Source organism: Lactuca virosa, chromosome 7 (genome assembly GCF_052849685.1).
Source record: "Lactuca virosa cultivar CGN04683 chromosome 7, Lactuca_virosa_CGN04683_v6, whole genome shotgun sequence".
Classification (NCBI taxonomy): domain Eukaryota; kingdom Viridiplantae; phylum Streptophyta; class Magnoliopsida; order Asterales; family Asteraceae; genus Lactuca; species Lactuca virosa.
Genome location: NC_136432.1, coordinates 65,971,128 through 65,991,979, shown reverse-complemented (window position 1 = coordinate 65,991,979; position 20,852 = coordinate 65,971,128). Strand labels below are relative to the sequence as shown.

The window sequence follows — 20,852 nt, the reverse complement described above, 5'->3', positions numbered from 1 at the left end:
AATAATTTATTGAAATAAAAAGAAAATATAATTAAAAAGATTTAATCATAAATTAAAATTGAGAAAATCACTTTAATAGATTTTAGGCTTTCAAAACTTTGATTATCATATTTATCTTTAGTTTTCCTAACATAATTTTTATCATTCAATCTTTTATTTTATTCAAAATAACCAAACATCAAATAATATTCTTATATATACAAACATTTTAATTAACCAAACAATTAATTAACATAACTTGAAAGGTTAAAAGTTTTAAATGAATATAGTTCAAAATATATGATTTAGTAACTAAAAAATTAACTGTTTTATTAATAGTTCTTAACGTTCGTCATTATATCAGAATTTTCATCTCATTATGTAATAAAAAATGGAGTAATATTTAAATTATGATTCCACTAAAATTATAAGAAACCATACATACATTCTTGAGAATGAAATATTTGATCAACCACTTCCTAGTTCCTAATTTATTAATCAAAGAGTTTCATCCCCACTCCAACTATTCTTCACTTTTGGCCCCGTTGGCCCATCTTCACCCAACATCTCCCTTGGTAGACTCTCCACCAATCTCTCAAAAGCCTTCTTTAACTTCCCTATCATCATCCTCTTCACTTTATTCATCTCTTTATCGACGTCATAATCAATTTTTGGGCCCCATTTCCTTTCATAATTTAACCACGGTGGTTCCACCACCGTCGTCCCCATATACTCCGCCGCAATCACCACCGCCCTCACTCCAGTATCCATCATCTTATCACTCTTAGCAGTGTCATCTCGGACACCAATATCCACCCCACCAGAACCTAACAAAACACACCCTGGTTTTGGATACGATGCATGGCCATGCAACGATGCATAAACCACCGGTTTGTTCCCGGAGTGGTACTCAAGATCCGATGCACTCACCCATTGACCCCAACCATGTTGCGAAAAGAAGACACTGTGTAACTCGCCTTTAAAGTTACTAACTCTTAAGGTGACATGTTCCCAATCACCTACATGTTCACCAAACTTTCCTAAAGAGAGGTTGACAAATTCCACTTTTGCCCTTGCTCCACCGTTGAAAGGGTAGAAAACCCATATCGCAATGTCGGTAAATAGCCCTCCGGAAATAGGTTTAACATGGAAATAAGCAGAAGCATCTTGTAAAGATCCTTTCTTGACTCGATCTTGGCTCGAACCATCATGTGGAAGATCTAACCAATATGCCTCATCGTTCGAGCCACCTTGTGGAAGGTTCGAGCCGTTTTTCTGAACTGGGTTCGGCTTGGATTCGACCCCTTGTTGGTATAGCAAAGCGCCGTTTTGGAAAAACCAGTCGACTGAAGATGGGAGGTAAGGTTCATCGGGATGGAGGTAGATAACCGGAGAGTAAGCTTCGATCAATGCTTTGATTTGGTTTACATTCGGCATTGAATTGGATAAATTACCCTTCAAACTCGCTACACTTCCATTTCGAACCACGAAACCATTCATGGAACCACGTACACTTAGCCCATCCAGATAAAGAACGTTATCGTTTACCAGGTCCGTTGTGTTTGTGGTGTCGGTTAAGTCTGTACGGACACATTGGACTTTATCCACCGGTGGTTTCACCGACGAGTTGCCGATCACGTACCCGACGGCTTTGTAGCCATCGGGAGCATTTGGGAGCCAAATGTAAGCTTCACCATCTTTCTTGATATTTAAAGACTCACTGGTCCAAACAAGTGTGTAATCCGTCGGTGATTTGAGAGTGGGTTTTGAGGAGTCGTTTGATACATCTTTTCCGGCGAGAATATGACCGGAAAATGGGAGGTTGTTTGGTTGTGCATATGAGCCTAAACTTGAAAAGCCTTGTGGGATCTCAACTGGATCGTAAAATGTGGCACCGAGATTGTCGGGTCCTCCTTCATTTGTTGCCCATATTTTGTTGAGTTTTGTTACCTGACTCACTTGTAATCCTCCAAGATCTATGTTTCCAGTGGCAAACCCTCCGCCTAGAATTTATCGAACAAAACATCGCTCATTCTAAGTATGATCTATGATGTGTGTGTCTGTGTGTGTGAGAGAGAGAGAGAGAGAGAGAGAGAGAGAGAGATACCTGGAGGCCATTTGGGTAAAGGAGAAGGAAGTTGGAAGGTGTCCTGGGAATCCGCCATTGTTGATCCATTGAAGCAAAGGATGAAGAAGACAAAGAACAGAATGTAATGCATCCTTTGAAAAGGAAACAAATTTGGTGAACAAGAAGTGGTGCTTTTGTCAGTCTTACTTGTTGGTAGAAGCAATTACTAAATATAAATATAAATAAAAAGTTGTGTATGGACTTTTATGTATTTATATATTTGTTTACAAATAAATAAGGCGTTTTATGTTGCCTCGTGAGCAGTTGGTATAAAATGTCAGAAAGGAAATCATATTCTATAACTTTAATACACTGGTTGGAGTGGTAGCCACTGTTTGTTTGGTAAAACGTGTACAGCCATATAAGATAATTACGAAAAAATTATGTGAAAAGGTCAAAAATATTAATATTTTCTAAGCATTTTACAAAGTGTTAGTCCGTGAATAACCACTATTTTCATGGACAGCACTACCAATGATGGGCCCGAGCCCGACTGCGACGCTTAAAAGGGCACAGCATATGTATATTGATCACCATGGACCGTATTGCGACTCTATCGATCACTACGAAATGCATCTATCTTGTTACCAGAAAACGAGAATAATTACACACGTAAACACATAAAATTTATGTGATTCGGTTAACGTCCACAAAAAATAGAAAATATTTTTATTCATATGTTCGAACACGATATTTAAGTACAGTACAATTTGATACAATTGAAACTCTATCAGCATTTATTTATTGGTAAAGTACAATATAAACCCTACCTAAAACCGAAACGGGCCTCCATTCCATCAATTGATTAACAACCAAGTTAATGAACTATAAGACATCTACTAGTCACATGGTTACTCGTCTTTAATTCTCAAGTCACATTTAACAATCTTTATGTTGACTTGGGTATTACTCCAAGCTATAGAAATCAAGAACTTCCTCTCCATCTTGCCAATTCCCCCCGTAAAGGAATTAACTCCTGCGAACATCTACTAACCCCAAGCAAAACTTGAACTTCTTCGTAGGCAACGATTTTGTCAACTTATCGGTTAGGTTATCCCTGGTATTTATCTTCTTAATAGAAAACATTTATTCTTCCAAAACATCCTTGATGAAATGTAGGCTTAAATTAATAGATTTTGTCTCTTTGTGATAAACTAAATTCTTTACAAGACACAAAACATTTTGATTGTCACAAAACAAGATAAGTTTTTTCACATTCAAACCAATACTCTAAACAAGACCATGTGACCATATGCACTCATATATTCCTTTGGTCTTGACATGTACTTTGCTTCAGTCGTAGACAAGGCAAATTTTAACTTCCAACTTATTAAACTTATGAATAAAATGAAGGCATAACACGTCAGTGATCTTCTTTTCACCAGATCACCGCCATGGTCTAATTATGCATATGTAACTAAGTCATTATTTTGTATGTTAGCACTATACACCAGAAAAATATTAGTCGTTCTCTTCAAGTATCGCATAATCCACTTGACCGCCTCCCAATGAATTTTTTTCAGTGATTACTCGTAAACCTTCTTATGACACTAACCGTATGTGTAACAGCCAATTCCCGATTCCCGGTATGTATCTCATTTAAATCTTTAAAGTTTTAAGAATTGTCCTGAAACACAACACGAATTTTGTTGGTCGTGACACGTTGGATAAATGAAATACGAGGAGCGATATTGAATGTACGCGACGCGCCCTAACTGTTAAGTGAAACCTTATTTCTTGGCCTTTAGGTCCTCCTTAATGTCACTAACCCTTAGGGTTGCCTCATTTGGTAGCCTCCATTCCCAGAAACATCCCTTTACCTAAAACCTAGCCTTCATTGTAAGTTTTAAGTGTGTTGTACCATTTTGCTAAGATTAAAGGTAAAGGAGACTCCCTGTTGAGCAAAGAAGCTTTGTTCCAGTTTAAATCCATCTTCTTCATCATATTGATGAATAATTGTGAGAACAAACGACTATCTTGACATCTAATTCTTTAGATCTAGTTTTTATGTCATTTTGGCCGCTTTTGGTCTCTTTTTCTTGGTGTTCTTAGAGTTTGGAGAACTCCAGAACCTTATGAGTGACTTTATTGACTTATGGACTTGGTTGGTGTTGGAAAAATATGATTTCATGCATTTACTTTGTGATATGCATGAGCTTTGGTCCTTTTAGAGTTAGGTTTAGAATTTAGAGAAGATTAATCCATAAAAATGGATGGAGTTGGAAACTTTATCCATTAAGTCTCATAGGAGAATCAGATATGAGGTTATGAATTTTTGGCTTAAGGGATTAAGGTTTGAATAAGGAAGGTTGTTAAGCCATTACGCATTGTGTGCTTGGTTGAGGGTCGTGGCGCATCTCCTAAAGGATTTTGTGGCTATTTTACCGCGTAGTGGCCCCGTCACGCCTAGTATTAGTCACGACACGCATCTATTCACTTTAATCGTTGACTTTTTTTTACCAAGTTTGACTTTTGGTCAAACTTTGAGGAATGAATTATAGACTGATCTTTGATCTCTAATTGGTATCTAGGTGGTTTGTGAGACCGATTCGTAGGAGTGTGCGTGTGTAGCTGTGATTCTTTAGCTTTTAGTTCATCTGTGTTATCTCATTATACTATATTATACATTATATATCATTTGCATGATAGGATGTAGATCTACTATTGTTGAATAATAGGAATGAATAGATTCTAATCAAACAATGTCCTAGAATATAAGATCAAATCAGATCAACACAACAAAGTAAATAAGATCTTCAACTTCATTAGAAAGTAAAGATAAGTTCGATATAATGAAGAAAGAATGAATATGCAAAAGATACTCTCTATATCTAACTGACTCTCCTATATATACTACGTGAGAAGAGATTCAGTTAGGAACTAACCAATGAGGTCAGGACACCTAAGTCAACAGTCTGTCACTTAACTAAAATATTACAAACCTAAGTAATAACGAGAAATATAGACATGCGAGATAGAAACATTCAGTTCGCAAACGAAAATCAAAGAGTAAAACATACAACACTTGTGAAACCTTTCACATACAAACTTTATACAATCTATTCATTATGTGAGACCAAACAATCTCCTCCTTTGTGTTGAGTCGCGAAAGCAGTCTTCACTTTTTTTTCATCAAATACTTTTGGAATCATCCCAATGAGAACCATGCGAACAATTAACCACCATTTCAACAGATTATATGGTTTCGCATCAAATTGAAATGGTTATCGCCAAAGTTGTTGTTCCGATTTATCAATGCTCAAATGGGGAAGATGATACAACTTTTCATCTTTGGTCCTTACTGTTTTAGCAACATGGGAATTTTGATCCAATTTTCATAAATGTTCACATATTTCAAGGGTTGTTGTTCAAGTTGATCAAATTTGATTTTTTCACAAGAGTATTTCTCGTGAACTGTAAATGTTGGATTCTGATTCAAGATAATGCCATACGGAAAGTAAAATTTTTGAAAGGTGTCATATTTTTCGAAATTTTTGGATTTGAAGCTTCATGCTTATTCCATTTGTCGATGGGAAGTTTTGCATTGATTAATCTTATTCAAGCACATTCTTATGCCTATTTGAAGGTTTTATAATCATATTTGGATTATAAAAAGGGGGAGAATTCATATGGGCATTCGAAATAAGATTGTGACTTTTCAACATGGTGATTTTTAGTGAAGCTTGAAAAAGAATTACTGAAGTCGATTATTTTTGATGTCTCAATGAGCATATTGGTGTTTAATTTTTTCAATTGATTGCACGTGTTATTGAATCGATTTTGGTTCTTCTTGATCAAGTTTGATTGAAAATCTTGATCTTGATTTGTTACATGACGTGTTTGGATTTTTATGCCTTTAGCAAATATTCTTCATGATTATTTTGAAGACCGATGTGATGTTGATGGGAGTTGTTAAAATGATTAGAGGAGTATAGAAGTGATTAGGAATGCTTGATCTGAACTGGGTATTTTTTTATGAGTTTCACTACAAAGGTATATTTTTGGGATTACTTTCGATAACTCGGGTTGATTATTCCCATACATATCCTAGAGCTCATCGTTGCTTAACGACCACAAAAGATTGGAGTTTTTGGATTTCTTCATCATTGTTTTTCATTATGATGTCATAGATGGACTTCTTATATGCTAGTAGTTGATTCGGTTTTTAGAGTCTCGTCATTCCTGCCGAACTTTGAGAGGGAGAATGTTGGATGAAAAGTTCTTCACGAATGATGTCAAACAGAAGACCTGGAAGACCCATTTAGATATGTGAGTTTTATGCCTCATGACTTGAGAGAAAAATAGACTTGTACTTGCACCTCTATATATAGTGAATGTCATATCATTTATACAGTGTGTTTAAGAGATGTAGTCATAGAGAATAGTGATTTAAATTATTTATGTATATTAGAACTAGATCCTTTTTTGTAACTCATCACCATGATCGAATATATCTCTTAACCACCCAAATGACATCGTGTCGATTGTGTGATTTTTACTTTTGCATGTCAAATCTATATTATGCTGATTATACAAGGAGACTAGCATAGTCTATTATATGTTGATTACTTGATTGAGGTAGTGTTACTATTGAAAGAGATTTTAGTGAATGACCTAGGGTTGACACACCCCCAAACCGAGTAAACGACGGAAACGTCTGGGGGCGGATGACGTCATGTACAGTATCATAACAATTACATAATAAAGATCAAAGCATTACAAACATCGTATTGATAATTTAGTATTTACATTGTAATTGAATCATTGTTTGACTCCAAAAGCATACAACAAAATATAAGACGTAACAATACTAAGCTCCGTCTTCACCAAAACCTGTGTGGGTACCTGTCTACTGATTTCCTGAGAATACAAGTTTTTTTGAAAAAGAGAGTGTCAACAATTAAGTTGGTGAGTTCATAAGTATTTTGTATAAGAAATATATGTCTTTGTTCCTTGAAAATGATAGTGTGTTCTTCCAGAAAATCCAATATTTTATGTAAGATGTAATGTAGTCTTAAATGTTCCAAGACCAAAATGTATAAGTATTGTTGTACATTGTATTAGTATAGCATAGTTTATATCTTTATGAAACCATTTGATTGCATGTTCCCAGAAATGTAAACTGTGTTGTACTCGACAATAATGTACTGTAGTTGTATCTGTGTAAAACTCTTTCAATGTATGTTCCAGAATTGTAAACTGAATTATACTAGAAAGTAATGTAATTTAGTTTTAAATAAATAAAACCATTTGAAGACGTGTATATATTCGTAAACCATACATATTGTTAATACCCAATTGTGAGTTATTATAACCATGCTAATGACCTAGATGGCATGTGCGACGTTCTTCAGGCGTCGAAATCGGTACAACATTTGTTACCTCAGACCAGCCGGTTTAGCTGTTGCAAGTAGCTTAGGTGAGGGATTGTCAGTCCTGTATAGATCTATACACAAGTGTCACGCTCTCCCTCCAGGAGACTCTGGTTATAATACATGGCTTTTGTTGGTACTTAGGTAAGTACTTGAAGATAATGTCTCACAAAGCTATATTAACGGCTTACGTATAGTGTAGTGAAATTCCTTTTTCTTGTAATGTTTGTATGTAAATGTTTACATAGTAGGAAAAATGATTACTCTTTTAAATAATTATTTTATGTGCCCCCAATCGGGTAAAATAGTGTGTATGTTCCATAAACTATACCCATTATAGTTTATATAAATTTTTCGTTGAAATGGTGAAACCTTTGTATATTATTATCAAATTTACCATGATAATAAGTTCGAATAATATAATTATATATGTTTATTTATATAATTATACCCTTTTTGCTCGACATGTTACAAAATGGTTAAAATTTTACTGTATCAAATTTGTACCCATATGTATATTTATATTTAGTAAAAATATAAATGTAACGACTTGTATATTAACACAATTTATCTTGTGTTTTACTTGTATCCCCCCCCCCCTCCCTAAAACATATAAAAATCTTGAAAACTATAGGGGTATGAACTCACATCGAGTGTGTTCTTGGCTGGATTACGGTGCGAGTGACGATGTTTCTGCAAGTTAGAACACGTGAATATAATCGTATCCTAATACTATTTAACACGTAATAATATGTATAAATTAGTTGCAATAATATGAAAGTGTTTGTAAAAACACTATATATATATATATATATATATATATATATATATATATATATATATATGGAATACTTACTAAGATTCAAGTGAAATATTTGTTCTTGGAAACGTTTGAATAGGTTTTCTGGGAATTGCTTGAAGTTAGGAAGATGTTCTTGAATGTGTTATGAAGATTGAAAGCGTATGTATGGGTTTTGAAAGGAAATGTGGGAGTTTTTGAAGTGAAAATGAGACTTATGCATGAGGATTTCGGTTATACATATATATATATATATATATATATATATATATATATATATATATATATATATATATATATATATATATTAGGATATAACTGATGTGATAGATGCATAGGGAAGTGAAATTATCTTATTGGAAGGTGTGCCAAAGGATAAGATGGGTGGTTCTCGGCCTATCTTCCAAACTGAGAACCCATGATTTCGGTCAAGAATCTAACCGAGAACCTAGGGTCTTTGGTCTAGAGGTTCTCGGTCCAAAGGTGTTCTCGGTCTATGATGCTCCTCAAAAAGGGGATTTCGGATTTGGGTGGGTTTTTGATTCCAAAAACCGAAAACACTTAAGTGGGGTGAATATTCATTATTTATTGGTTTTAGTTCTTAACCATTGAATTATTTGGCTTATGTTTGATATAATTGACTTGCTGTGACTTTGGTTTGACATGTTTAACTTTTATTGACCCGAAATAACCGGTTGTTACATTATCCCCCCGTTGGAGGGAATTTCGTCCCGAAATTATTTCTAAAGTGGTTACTCATGAACTGGGGAAGAGATGGGGTATTTTTTTTCATCTGGTCTTCTCGTTCCCAAGTGAATTCGGGTCCTCGCTTAGCGTTCCAGCGGACCTTCCCTATTGGTATACAGCTTTGTTTCGTTCTCTTGATTTACCTGTCCATGATTTCCACAGGTTCTTCTACGAAGTGTAGGCTCTCGTTTAACTCGATTTCATCAAATGGGATTACAAGAGTCTCGTCGAACAGACACTTCTTTAGATTGGACACATGGAAGGTGAGATGTATGTTACTGAGTTCCTGCGGTAGTTTGAGTTTGTAAGCCACCGGGCCGATTCTAGCAAGAATCTCGAATGGCCTGATATACCTTGGATTTAGTTTTCCACGTTTCCCAAAACGTATCATTCCTTTCCAGAGTGAGACCTTTAACAGGACGCGGTCACTAACCTGAAACTCCAAGGGCTTTCGTTGTTTGTCCGCATAACTCTTTTGTCGGTCCCTCGATGCTTTTAGTCATTCCCGAATTTGGACGATTTTCTCTGTTGTCTCTCAGGTCCGGTGAGAGTGCTGTCAGGAACTTGTTTCTTTGCTAGTTGCGTATCACCCACTTCAGCCCAACACAGAGGGGATCTGCACTTATGGCCATAGAGGGCTTCAAAAGGAGCAACTTTGATGCTAGTGTGATAACTATTGTCGTATGAGAATTCGATGAGTGGTAAATGGGTATCCCAGGCTTTACCAAAATCTATCACACAAGTTCTCAACATGTCTTCCAGCATCTAAATGGTTCTCTCGCTTTGCCCGTCAGTCTGTGGATGGTACGATGTACTCATGTCGAGTTTGGTTCCCAAGGACTTTTGCAGTGATTGCCAAAATCGTGAGGTTAATCTATTATCTCTATTGGAAATAATGGATATTGGCACACCATGCAATCATACTATCTTTTTAATATGTCAACGATTACCCAAATAGTGTCAAGACCACTCGACGTCTTGGGCAACTTGGTTATGAAATCCATGGTTATCCGCTCCCACTTCCATTCGAGTATGTATGGTTGTTGTAGTAAACACGAAGGCTTCTGGTATTCTACCTTGACTTTGGCACAAGCCAGACACTTGTCCACATAGGTAGCAATCTCTGCTTTCATGTTTGGCCACCAATAAAGTTTCTTGAGGTCTAGGTACATCTTGTGTGAACCGGGATGAATGGAGTATCTGGTCTTGTGAGCTTCGTTCATGACTATGTCTCTCTACCCACCGAACTTCGGCGTCCAGATCTGATTCATGAGGTAACGAACTCTGTCACCCTTAACTTCCAGGTTTTTGTCCATTCCTCTTAAGGCTTCACCTGCCACATTCTCGGGCTTCAAGGCTTCCAACTGAGACGCTTTGATATGTGTGGATAAATGTGAATAGAGGGTCATGGTTAATGACTTTACTCGGCGACCCGAGTACTCCTTTCGACTAAGGGCATCTGCTACTAGATTGGATTTTCCTGCATTTCCGCCGGTGATAAATGGTATGGGGATTTGGCTACAGGGGTAGCTCCGGGAATCAAGTTGATTCTGAACTCGACTTGGCGTTCGGGAGGTACTCCTGGGAGATCTTCCAGAAATACATCAGGGAAGTTATAGACTTCGGGAATATCCTTGATGTCTTTCACTTCTTGTTTCTTATCCACCACGTGAGATAAGAAGGCGTAGTATTCTTTGCGAAGATACTTTTGAGCCTTAACGCAAGAAATGATTTTAAGGTTCGTACCAGGTTTGTCGCCATAAATGACGATGGTTTCACCACTTGGCAGATTAAGGCAAATGGATTTTTCGTAACACATGATATCGGCATGGTGAGGACTTAACCAATCCATGTGAATGATGACGTTGAAACTTTTTATTGTGACCGGCATCAAGTCGATTTGGAAAGAATAGTTGTTTAGAGTGAGGGTACATCCTATGTATATATCATTAGTTCTCTCTGCCTTCCCGTTTGCCATTTCTACAGTGAATGTGTCTTTTAGTGATTGGGGATTTTGTTTAAGTAAGTGTTTAAATTTATGGCTCACAAAACTTTTCTCCGCACCACTATCGAAAAGTATGCATGCATATGAATGATTGAGGAGGAACGTACCGGTAACCACAGTAGGATCATTCACGGCCTCCTCTTGTCCCATTGTTAACACTCTTCCCACTCCTTCGACATTCCTCGCTTTCGGACAATTCGTCTTGAAATGTCCCATTTCACCACATCCGTAGCAAGCCTGACTCACACCGACATTAGTGCTTTGAGCGGTTTGTTGTGTCGGTGCCTTACAGAAGCGGATAGTGTGCCCCTTCTTGTTGCAATTAACGCAATGCATCTCTCGACAGGCTCCAAAATGGTGAAAGTTGCACTTATCGCATCTTGGGAGAGTGTCGGCATATGGCTTGGTCGTTGCTGGAGTGGTAGGAACAGTAGCAGCATGAACTACCACAGTTTGTTGCTTCTTTACGGGCTCCTGTGACGACTGGCCCTTCCTTTTGTTCCAAAATTTCTTTTTGTGGCCACTTTCTTTGGGTTGTTCGGGAATGGTTGTCATAAAGCCCTGACGGACTCCATGATCCACCAGTGTTTGTGCCAAACGCGTGGCACTGTCAAATGTAGACGGGTTTGCAGCTATCACGTTTCCTTGAATTTGAGGAGATAGTCCCCAAATGTATCGCTCCACCTTTTTACTCTCCGGGGTGACCATATCGGGACATAGTACTGCTAGATCGCTAAATCTGGCAGTGTAAGCCGCAATATCAGAGTCCTTCATCGTCAAGTTCCAGAGCTCCTTGTCTAGCTTTTGTACCTCGCCCCTCGAGCAGTATTCTGCTAGCATCAGAATCTTTAGGTCTTTCCATCTCATGGCTTTTGGCTACTGGGAGAGTCAACGATTTGACATAGCCGTTCCACCAGGAGAGGGCTCTATCCATGAATGTGCATGCTGCAAATTTGACTTTGCTAGCTTCAGGGCATATACAGATTTCGAACACTGATTCTGTCTTTTCGAACCAACGTGTTAGAGCAATGACACCTCCGGTGCCATCAAAAGACTTTGGTTTGCAGTTTGTGAAGTCCTTGTAGGAACATTCCATCGGGTGTCCCTGACTATCTCCCTGGCTAGCGTTATTGGTACCACCTCCAGACCCACTGGCGCCATTCGTGCTGATTTGCGCCATGGCGGTTGCCACAACGGCTTGGAAAATAGCAGTGTCCATCTGTTGAGGTGGTGGCGGTAGCGGAGTTGGTGGTGTGTTGTTGACACGTCTGATTGATTTGCGTGGTGGCATCTTTCTGCCACAAGGTTTAAGAGTGGAATGATGATAAGTCTTTGATAATGGCTAGGAATCGAGCATTATCAAAACAGAGTGTCTTAACTATTTAGTTAAGTTGACTGCGCAAGAATAGCAGTAAAAAGACACATGAAAGGTCTAGTTGTATAGTTCTATAGTGTCATAAAATACTCCTATAGTATTTTAACTTTATGTTCTGTTCTAGAGTTTCTTGGTATATAGTGTTGCTAAGTTTTAGACTTGTTGTTCACCACGATTATTCCCAAACACATGTTGGTCGTATCTCAAATAAATATAGTTGATCAGGCTCTATTTATCCCATATATGATTACATAACTATCTAGGCTTAATCGTAGTGTCCAACTTATCTAAATACTTTTATATGGTTCTTACTATGATATTGTTTCTAGTATGTATGAATGTATGTATACTTTTACAAAAATACTTGTATTTCTAAAAGTATACTTTCAGTCAGAGCGTCTTAGCCCCGTTGTATTTATAGTTGTATATCTTATATGGTTTGATATACTTAGTTCGCTATAAATAATGCTTTTATACCAATCTATCACACCCCCGGACCGAGTAAACGGTGGAAACGTCCGGAGGCGGATGACGTCATGTACAGTATCATAACAATTGCATAATAAAGATCAAATCATTACAAACATTGTATTGATAATTTAGTATTTACATTGTAATTGAATCATTGTTTGACTCCAAAATCATACAACAAAATATAAGATGTAACAATACTAAGCTCCGTCTTCACCAAAACCTGTGTGGGTACCTGTCTACTAATTTCCTGAGAATACAAGTGGTTTTGATAAATAGAGTGTCAACAATTAAGTTGGTGAGTTCATAAGTATTTTGTATAAGAAATATATGTCTTTGTTCCTTGAAAATGATAGTGTGTTCTTCCAGAAAATCCAATATTTTCTTTAAGATGTAATGTAGTCTTAAATGTTCCAAGACCAAAATGTATAAATATTGTTGTACATTGTATTAGTATAGCATATTTTATATCTTTATAAAACCATTTGAATACATGTTCCCAGAAATGTAAACTGTGTTGTACTGGACAATAATGTACTGTAGTTGTATCTGTGTAAAACTCTTTGAATATATGTTTCCAGAATTGTAAACTGAATTATATTGGAAAGTAATGTAATGTAGTTTTAAATAAATAAAACCATTTGAAGACGTGTATATATTCGTAAATCAAACGTATTGTTAATACCCAATTGTGAGTTATTACAACCATCCTAATGACCTAGATGGCATGTACGACGTCCTTCAGGCATCGAAACCAGTACGATATTTGTCACCCCAGAGATGTCGGTCTAGCTGTTGCAAGCAGCTTAGGTGCGGGATTGTCAGTCCCGTATAGATCTATACACAAGTGTCACGCTCTCCCTCCAGGAGACTCTGGTTATAATACAGGACTTTTGTTGGTATTTAGGTAAGTACTTGAAGATAATGTCTCACAAATCTATATTAACGGTTTACGTATAGTGTAGTGAAATTCCTTTTTCTTGTAATGTTTGTATGTAAATATTTACATAGTAGGAAAAATAATTATTTTATGTGCCCCCAACCGGTTAAAATAGTGTGTATGTTTCATAAACTATACTCATTATAGTTTATATAAATGTTTTGTTGAAATGGTGAACCCTTTGTATATTATTATCAAATTTACCATGATAATAAGTTGGAATAAAATAATTATATATGTTTGTTTATATAATTATACCCTTTTTACTCAACATGTTACAAAAGGGTTAAAGTTTTACTGTATCAAATTTGTACCCATATGCATATTTATATTTAGTAAAAATATAAATGTAACGACTTGTATATTAACACAATTTATCTTGTGTTTTACTTCAACCCCCCCCCCCCCCGGTAAAACATATAAAAATCATGAAAATTGTAGGGGTATGAACTCACCTCGAGTGTGTTCTTGGCTGGATTACGATGCGAGTGGCCATGTTCTTCAAGTTAGAACACATGAATATAATCATATCATAATAGTATTTAACACGTAATAATATGTATAAATTAGTTGCAATAATATGAAAGTGTTTGTAAAAACACTATGTTATATAATTCCAATCACAATTGTTTTAAAAAAATCCATAACATCAGATAAATTATTCATTAAATCAGAGTATCCCCGAACAAAATACCATAAAGTGCATGTCGCGCCATCACGCCGGGATCTGGCCCTTAGATCCCGAAGTACCTGAAACAACCAACAAACTATAAGCTAACGCTTAGTGAGTTCCCCATAATATACCCCACACAATCCACATAATCACATAAACCATATCCGCCATATAAGCTACATAAGCCATGCATACAAACATATATGGATGCCCTGGAAACCCTCTAGGGTCTTACTCCGGGTGCCATGGGAACCCTCACATGGTCTTAGCCCAATGCCATGGGAACCCCCACATGGTCTTAACTAAGGATGCCATGGAAACCCTCCAAGGTCTTACACAGTATTATGGGAACCCCCACATGGTCTTATCCTGGAATGGCATGGGAACCCCCACATGGTTTTATATCCAATTGCCTCGGGAACCCCCCCCTGAGGTCTTCCATGCAAGTATCACAAATACAACTAGCATACCACATACGACAAAATCAACTAGCATACCACATAGCAAATAATGGGCCGACCTTGGTGCCTTCGACCCATTGGTATGGTGAGGAGACTCACCTTAGTCTGCTGAACACGAAAGCTGCTCGCCTAGCAGTCTGAACCCACCCGTGCTGAACAATAATACCATTAACCAAAAATTAGGATTAAATACAATCTAATTAAAGAACCCAATTACCTAAGCCCAAGTCCTTTCATAATGGCCCATGAGTCTTTCCTTTGCTAATGGGCTCAAAGTCCATGTCTAAAGCTATTAATGGGCCATGTGGCCCAATAAGGCCCAACCAAAACAACCATGGCCCAAAACAGATTAATCGGACCACTAACCCAAAATATGACTAGGTCCAAAACTGATTAAGGCCCAAAGAGTTTAAAAGCCCATACGAAGCCCAAAACCAACTAGTGTACGTACGCCAAACATACCACTTCAGTACGCTTAGCGTACTGAGTCCTTGGTTGTACGCGCTGCGTACGCTATATTACGCCCAACGTACAAGAAGATTAAGCACCACTTCCATTAAGTGCCTAATACTTGATATTCTAACGTCCAATATCAGATCTGAGCTCATTAAGACGTCCTAGGGCATAAAGTTGGCAACTTTATGCCCTTGCATGCCATAAGGGACTTCAAAACTTCATTCTTCACATTAAGACTTCATATAAAGCTTCAATCTCATGCATGGAGTCTAGACAACCTTCAAGCTAGCACCTTTATGCATCTAGCATTCTCACAAAGCTCAGATCTAACCATCTTAGTCTCTAGAGTTGCTCAGCTCTCAAGAGAATATCCAAGAACCAACAAAAAGGACAATATAGAAAACCCTAACTCAATATAATGAATAAGATGACAAGATTAAGACTTTATACCTCCAAAAGCTCCTCAAGGTGAACTAGATGTAGGTTCTTGAAGCCCAATGCCACACCAAGTTTGCTCACTAACTTCTTCTTCTTGAATAAGCTCCAAAATGGCCTCCCAACACACTTTTATGCTCCAAAATCACACTCTCAAAGGAAAACTGAGGTAAAGGGATGAAATAAGACTCTAGAGGCTGATTAGGGTTTGGTCCAAGTGACTTAAGGATGAATAAATAGGTCTCAAGTCCGGGTTTTAGGGTTTTAGTCCTCTTTCGCGTACGCCCCACGTACCTACATGTACGTCCTGCGTACTCAATATTCCTTCGCGATCCTTCTTCCATAGTACGCTAAGCGTATACTTAGGTACGCCCAACGTACAAAAGGGACCATTTTTGCCAAATTAAATCATTTCAAGGGGTTAGAATGGTTTACCTAATTTGGAGTGTTACATAGGCGCCGAATTTCCCAAAGCAAGTCATTGATTATCAAAGAGAGTTACTTGAGATAGCTTGTTGACTTTTGGCTCATGTTGTTGCATTTCAACATACAGATCAAACAAAGACATGGTGTCTAAATTAGTTATAGTTTGCAGTATGATCATGTGCACTATATCCCATTTAGGAGATAGACTGTTCAAGAATTTCATATTGAAATCCTCTTGCGATCTTTCACCTTTAAGCTTCTTCACCCTGTTGAAAACAATTTTGTACCTAGAATATGCATCAAAGAGAGTTTCATGAGGTAGCATTTTTATGTTGTCTGTATCTATCAATGCAGATTTCTTCCTGTTTGCAAGAATCTTCTCAGTTCCTTCGAATTGTTTCTTGAGCGCATTCCGGACGTTGAAAGGCGAACTCTTATCTTCATCAGGAAGTTGCTCATAGATGTCATGAGGAATTCTAATTAAGAGCTCTTGCATTGCCTTATCCTCAAACTTCTTGATTTTCCTCTCATGAAGTTGAGCAACAGTAGAAAAAAAATCCAAAAATAACTTTGGAGGTTTTAGGAGAGACATCGGCTTCAGGAACTCTGATATCCTTCAGAAATTCGGCAGTATGTTTCCCAGTAGAAATGAAGGTCCGAATGTCAGAGTCATGACCTTATTAGGTGTCTAAGCCCATAACTATAATTGGTATGTACTTGACCCGATAGTAGCATGGTCCTTTTGGGTTGCCTTCACCAAAGCAACTTGACTAGATGAATTAAGGAGAAAGAGGTTAATTATGATTTATTAATATATTATAGGAATAATATATTAAAATAGAAATCATATTATTTAATTAATATTGGTCAAGAATTAATTTTGTGGTCAAAAGAGATTAATTAAATTAAGGGGACTGGTACTTAAATATAAGATAGTTACAAAGTTGGGATTAGGGTCCATAAGGAAGGGATGGACGAAATTTATTTGGGAGTCCACATAGAATTCGTCCAAGGGGCCTTCTGGAAGGATCCTATGGGCTGCTTAAGGACTAAGCAACTGGATTAGGGTTTTGACTAAAACCCTAGTTACTCAACTATATAAGGAACCCTTGGGCATGCAGAAGTCGGCCACTAGAAACCCTAGAAGGATCTTGAGCCGATTTTTGTGCCTCTCTCTCTCTCTAATATTCCCCCATTGCTTGTAGTGTTTGTCATTTATTAGAGGCATCACATTTGAGGTACTAAGTTCTTAAAGGTTAAAGATCAAGCAAGCTACAATTGAAATGTAACATTCTAACTATGTATTAGATATAAATTTCGATTTATGCATGCTAGTTTAGGGTTATAGCTTTGGATGATTATTATTGCATGTACAATTAGAGAAAACCTAGATCCAAAGCTTTAGGGTTGCATGTGCACCATAGGATTGATGTAATGCTAAAAACTCATCAATGGTATCAGAGCCTAGGTCGTTTTTCTGTTGTATATGATGCATTGCTTAACTGTTCTTAGCTGAAAAAGTTGAAATTCTGCAATCTGCTGATGAACTCATCGAGTCCTCTGATGAACTCGACGAGTCCAAAGTTTGACTCGACCAGTCGGCTCGTCAGTTGGCAGATTTTTCGGGATTTTGACTAGAATTGGATTGGGATAATTACCAAAAATGTTTTTGACAGATAAAACTCGAATTTTATTATATGGTAATGATTATCCTCATCCAATTAGAAGATAATTGCCAAACTATAAGATAATTATTAGTTTATATGATAAGGATAATTATTTGTATTATTTGATGTGAATTATCTTGCCATAAATTGAATTAGGTCAAATTTAGATAATGACAAATTATTTGATTAATTAAATTATTTTTAATTTGATCTAGAAAGGTTTTGAAAAGTTTCAAAACTTGCCCTCAAGTTTTGGAATTTAAAATTTGATTAAAAAGTTTTAATTTTGAAATATTTAAATTCTAAACCCTAGAGTTTTAAAAGTTTAAAATTCAACCCTTATACTATTATAATATTAAAAGATTAATAATTATATATATATATATATATATATATATATATATATATATATGTATAAGATAAGTCAGTCTTACCGTTAGTAGACCTCATTCACGAAGCTGGTCTATAAGGGGTGTTTAAGGAAGCGACATGTAAAATGACCGTCATTGGGTATCCACTCTTAACCACCACACTCTTGACTAGTGGATGGTCGTTAACCGAACGGGTAGGATATGACAAACTAATTCCTCATTAATAAGTATAATGATTTTTTAAAGTAACTAAATGTTTTCATAAATTCCCAATCTTAGTTACTTTAGGAAAAATGTGAAAATGATGCTATTCCATGAAATTGCACTTTGCACCTTGCCAAGTCGTTAGTGGAGCGTGTGTGGCTAACCGGCACACTAATTTGGGACTAGCAAGGGCGGCAAATGGTAGCTCGATGTTTATAATATATTAATGGAGTGTGTGTGGTTAACCGGTACATTGATTAGATGATAAATGACATCGAGAATACCAAGCACATTTGCATGGTTATTCACAACTTGTTTATGATCCGCAGTATCCCAGTCACAAACTTAAAGGGCATAATCGAGATTTAAACATTCCATTGAAAAGTTTAATGAATCTCAAAAGAATCTAGGAATTTGAATACATTTAAAACTTAATATTCTTTTTCGTTTTTCATGGTGGAAATTGGTAAATCATCATTTACCTACCTTCGAATTATTTACAATTAGATTACGGAATCCCTTTTCTGAATTGTAAATAATTGTGTTGGGTCCTAGCCCTAATTTTTCATTTGGGTGTTAAATTAGGGATTCTTATCTAATCTAAACTTTGTCTCTTTCAGATGTCTACTTAAAACAACGCTGCTAAATCCAACTCTTCTGGCTCTTTCTCCCTCATGAACTTGTGTAGGAGGGTGATCTTTGATGGATTCGCAACATTCACACGGTCACCCACTACGAGGACAAGGAGTATGTTCTCGACAAGGAGCTAAAGGAGATTGACCATAACATTGCTACTCCCGATAAAATAGCTCAATATGATACTCATGAGAGGGACGCGACAAAGGTGTCGTGTATCATGCTTGCGACCATGACTGCCGAACTCCAAAATTCCTACGAGGACTACTATCCTTATGAGATGCACCAAGACTTGATGGAAAGGTACCATCAAAGTGCTAGGCAGGAAAGGTATGAGATCATCGCCTCCATGATTACTACAAAGATGAAGGATGGAGAGTCCATCACGACCCACTTACAAAAGATGCAAAGGTACGTGGACCGCTTGCTGAAGTTGAATGTAAACTTTGAAGAAGCGTTGGCCATAGATATTATCATACACTCTTTGCCTCCTTGTTATGACCAGTTTCATATGACCTATCATATGAATAAGGAGGAGGTCACTCTAAGCAAGCTTCAAGGCCTTTTGCGAACTGTTGAGAGTAGTTTGAAAGGCAAGTATGTTGCATCTACTCCTACTGTTGATGCCCCTGTCTTGGCAATTGGACATGGGAAAGGGAAGAAGAGGAAGGCTCCTTCTAAGAACCACAAGGGAAAGTCCCATGATAGATCCTCTTCTAGTGGGACCAAAGGTGGTTCTGCTGCTCCCTCTTCCAATCCGAAGGATGCAGAGTGCTTCCACTGTCACGACAAAGGGCATTTGAAATGAAGCTGCCCGAAGTATCTGCAAGACATTAAGGATGGGAAGATAAAGCCTACCTTCATAGGTATTTATATTATTCAATCTAATAACTCATCACATGCTATTTCTTGGGTCCTTGATACAGGATGTGGTTTTCACACTTATTCTGATTTGCGGGGTCTAAGAAGAAGTAGGGATGTGGAGCATGGGAAGATGAACTTGATCACGGGGAATAGGAAAGCGTCGTCTGTCACCAAGATTGGAGTTTATTCTTTAGTGCTTAGTAGTGGGTTAGGTTTAGAGTTGAATAATTTTTGCTACGAAACATTATTTCTTTTCATGGTTTGTATAAACAAGGTTTTAGATTTTCATTTAATAATGAAATTGGTTCTATTAATGCTTTCTTGAATGGTACTTTCTATTTTGAAGCATTGCCTTGTAATGGTATATATGAAACTGTGATGGTTGTAGACAACTTAGGAAATAATGTGTTGCATATCGATTCGTCCAATGGTTTGGACAAATCATGCTTGTGGCATTATCGTCTTGGACATGTCAACAAGAAATGCATAGCCCAACTCCCAAAGGATGGAGTCTTGGAGTCATTTGACCTTAGTTTCGATGACACGTGCGAATCTTGTCTGCTTGGAAAGATGACCAAGTCACCCTTCTCTGGTACTTGTGAAACGGGTGAGGGTTTATTGGATCTCATACATACGGATGTATATGGACCCTTTAGATCCACCACAAGGGATGCGAACTGCTTCTATGTGACTTTTACCGATGATTATAGCAGATATGGGTATATCTACTTAATCAAGCATAAGTCATAAACTTTTGAAAAGTTCAAAGAGTTTAAGCAAGAAGTGGAGAATCAGCTGGGCAGGAAGATAAAGATGCTCCGATCCAATTGAGGTGGTGAGTAT

General features: G+C 37.2%; 1 protein-coding gene across 1 annotated transcript; it reads right to left on the bottom strand.

The window, feature by feature from the left end:
* Positions 1-371: 371 nt before the first annotated feature.
* On the bottom strand, positions 372-2,278 carry LOC145124770 (hypothetical protein At1g04090-like). The gene is made up of 2 exons (XM_079060230.1): positions 2,087-2,278; positions 372-1,982 (listed from the first exon to the last, which is right to left on the bottom strand). The coding sequence occupies exons 1-2, from the start codon at positions 2,196-2,198 to the stop codon at positions 478-480; spliced, it is 1,617 nt and encodes a 538-aa protein (XP_078916356.1). The 5' UTR covers positions 2,199-2,278; the 3' UTR covers positions 372-477.
* Positions 2,279-20,852: the final 18,574 nt, after the last annotated feature.

Coding starts and splice junctions, on each gene's coding strand:
- LOC145124770 (XM_079060230.1), bottom strand. CDS start 2,198: ATGCATTACATTCTGTTCTTTGTCTTCTTCATCCTTTGCTTCAATGGA. Junction 1,983..2,086: donor TTTACCCAAATGGCCTCCAG/GTATCTCTCTCT, acceptor GATAAATTCTAG/GCGGAGGGTTTGCCACTGGA.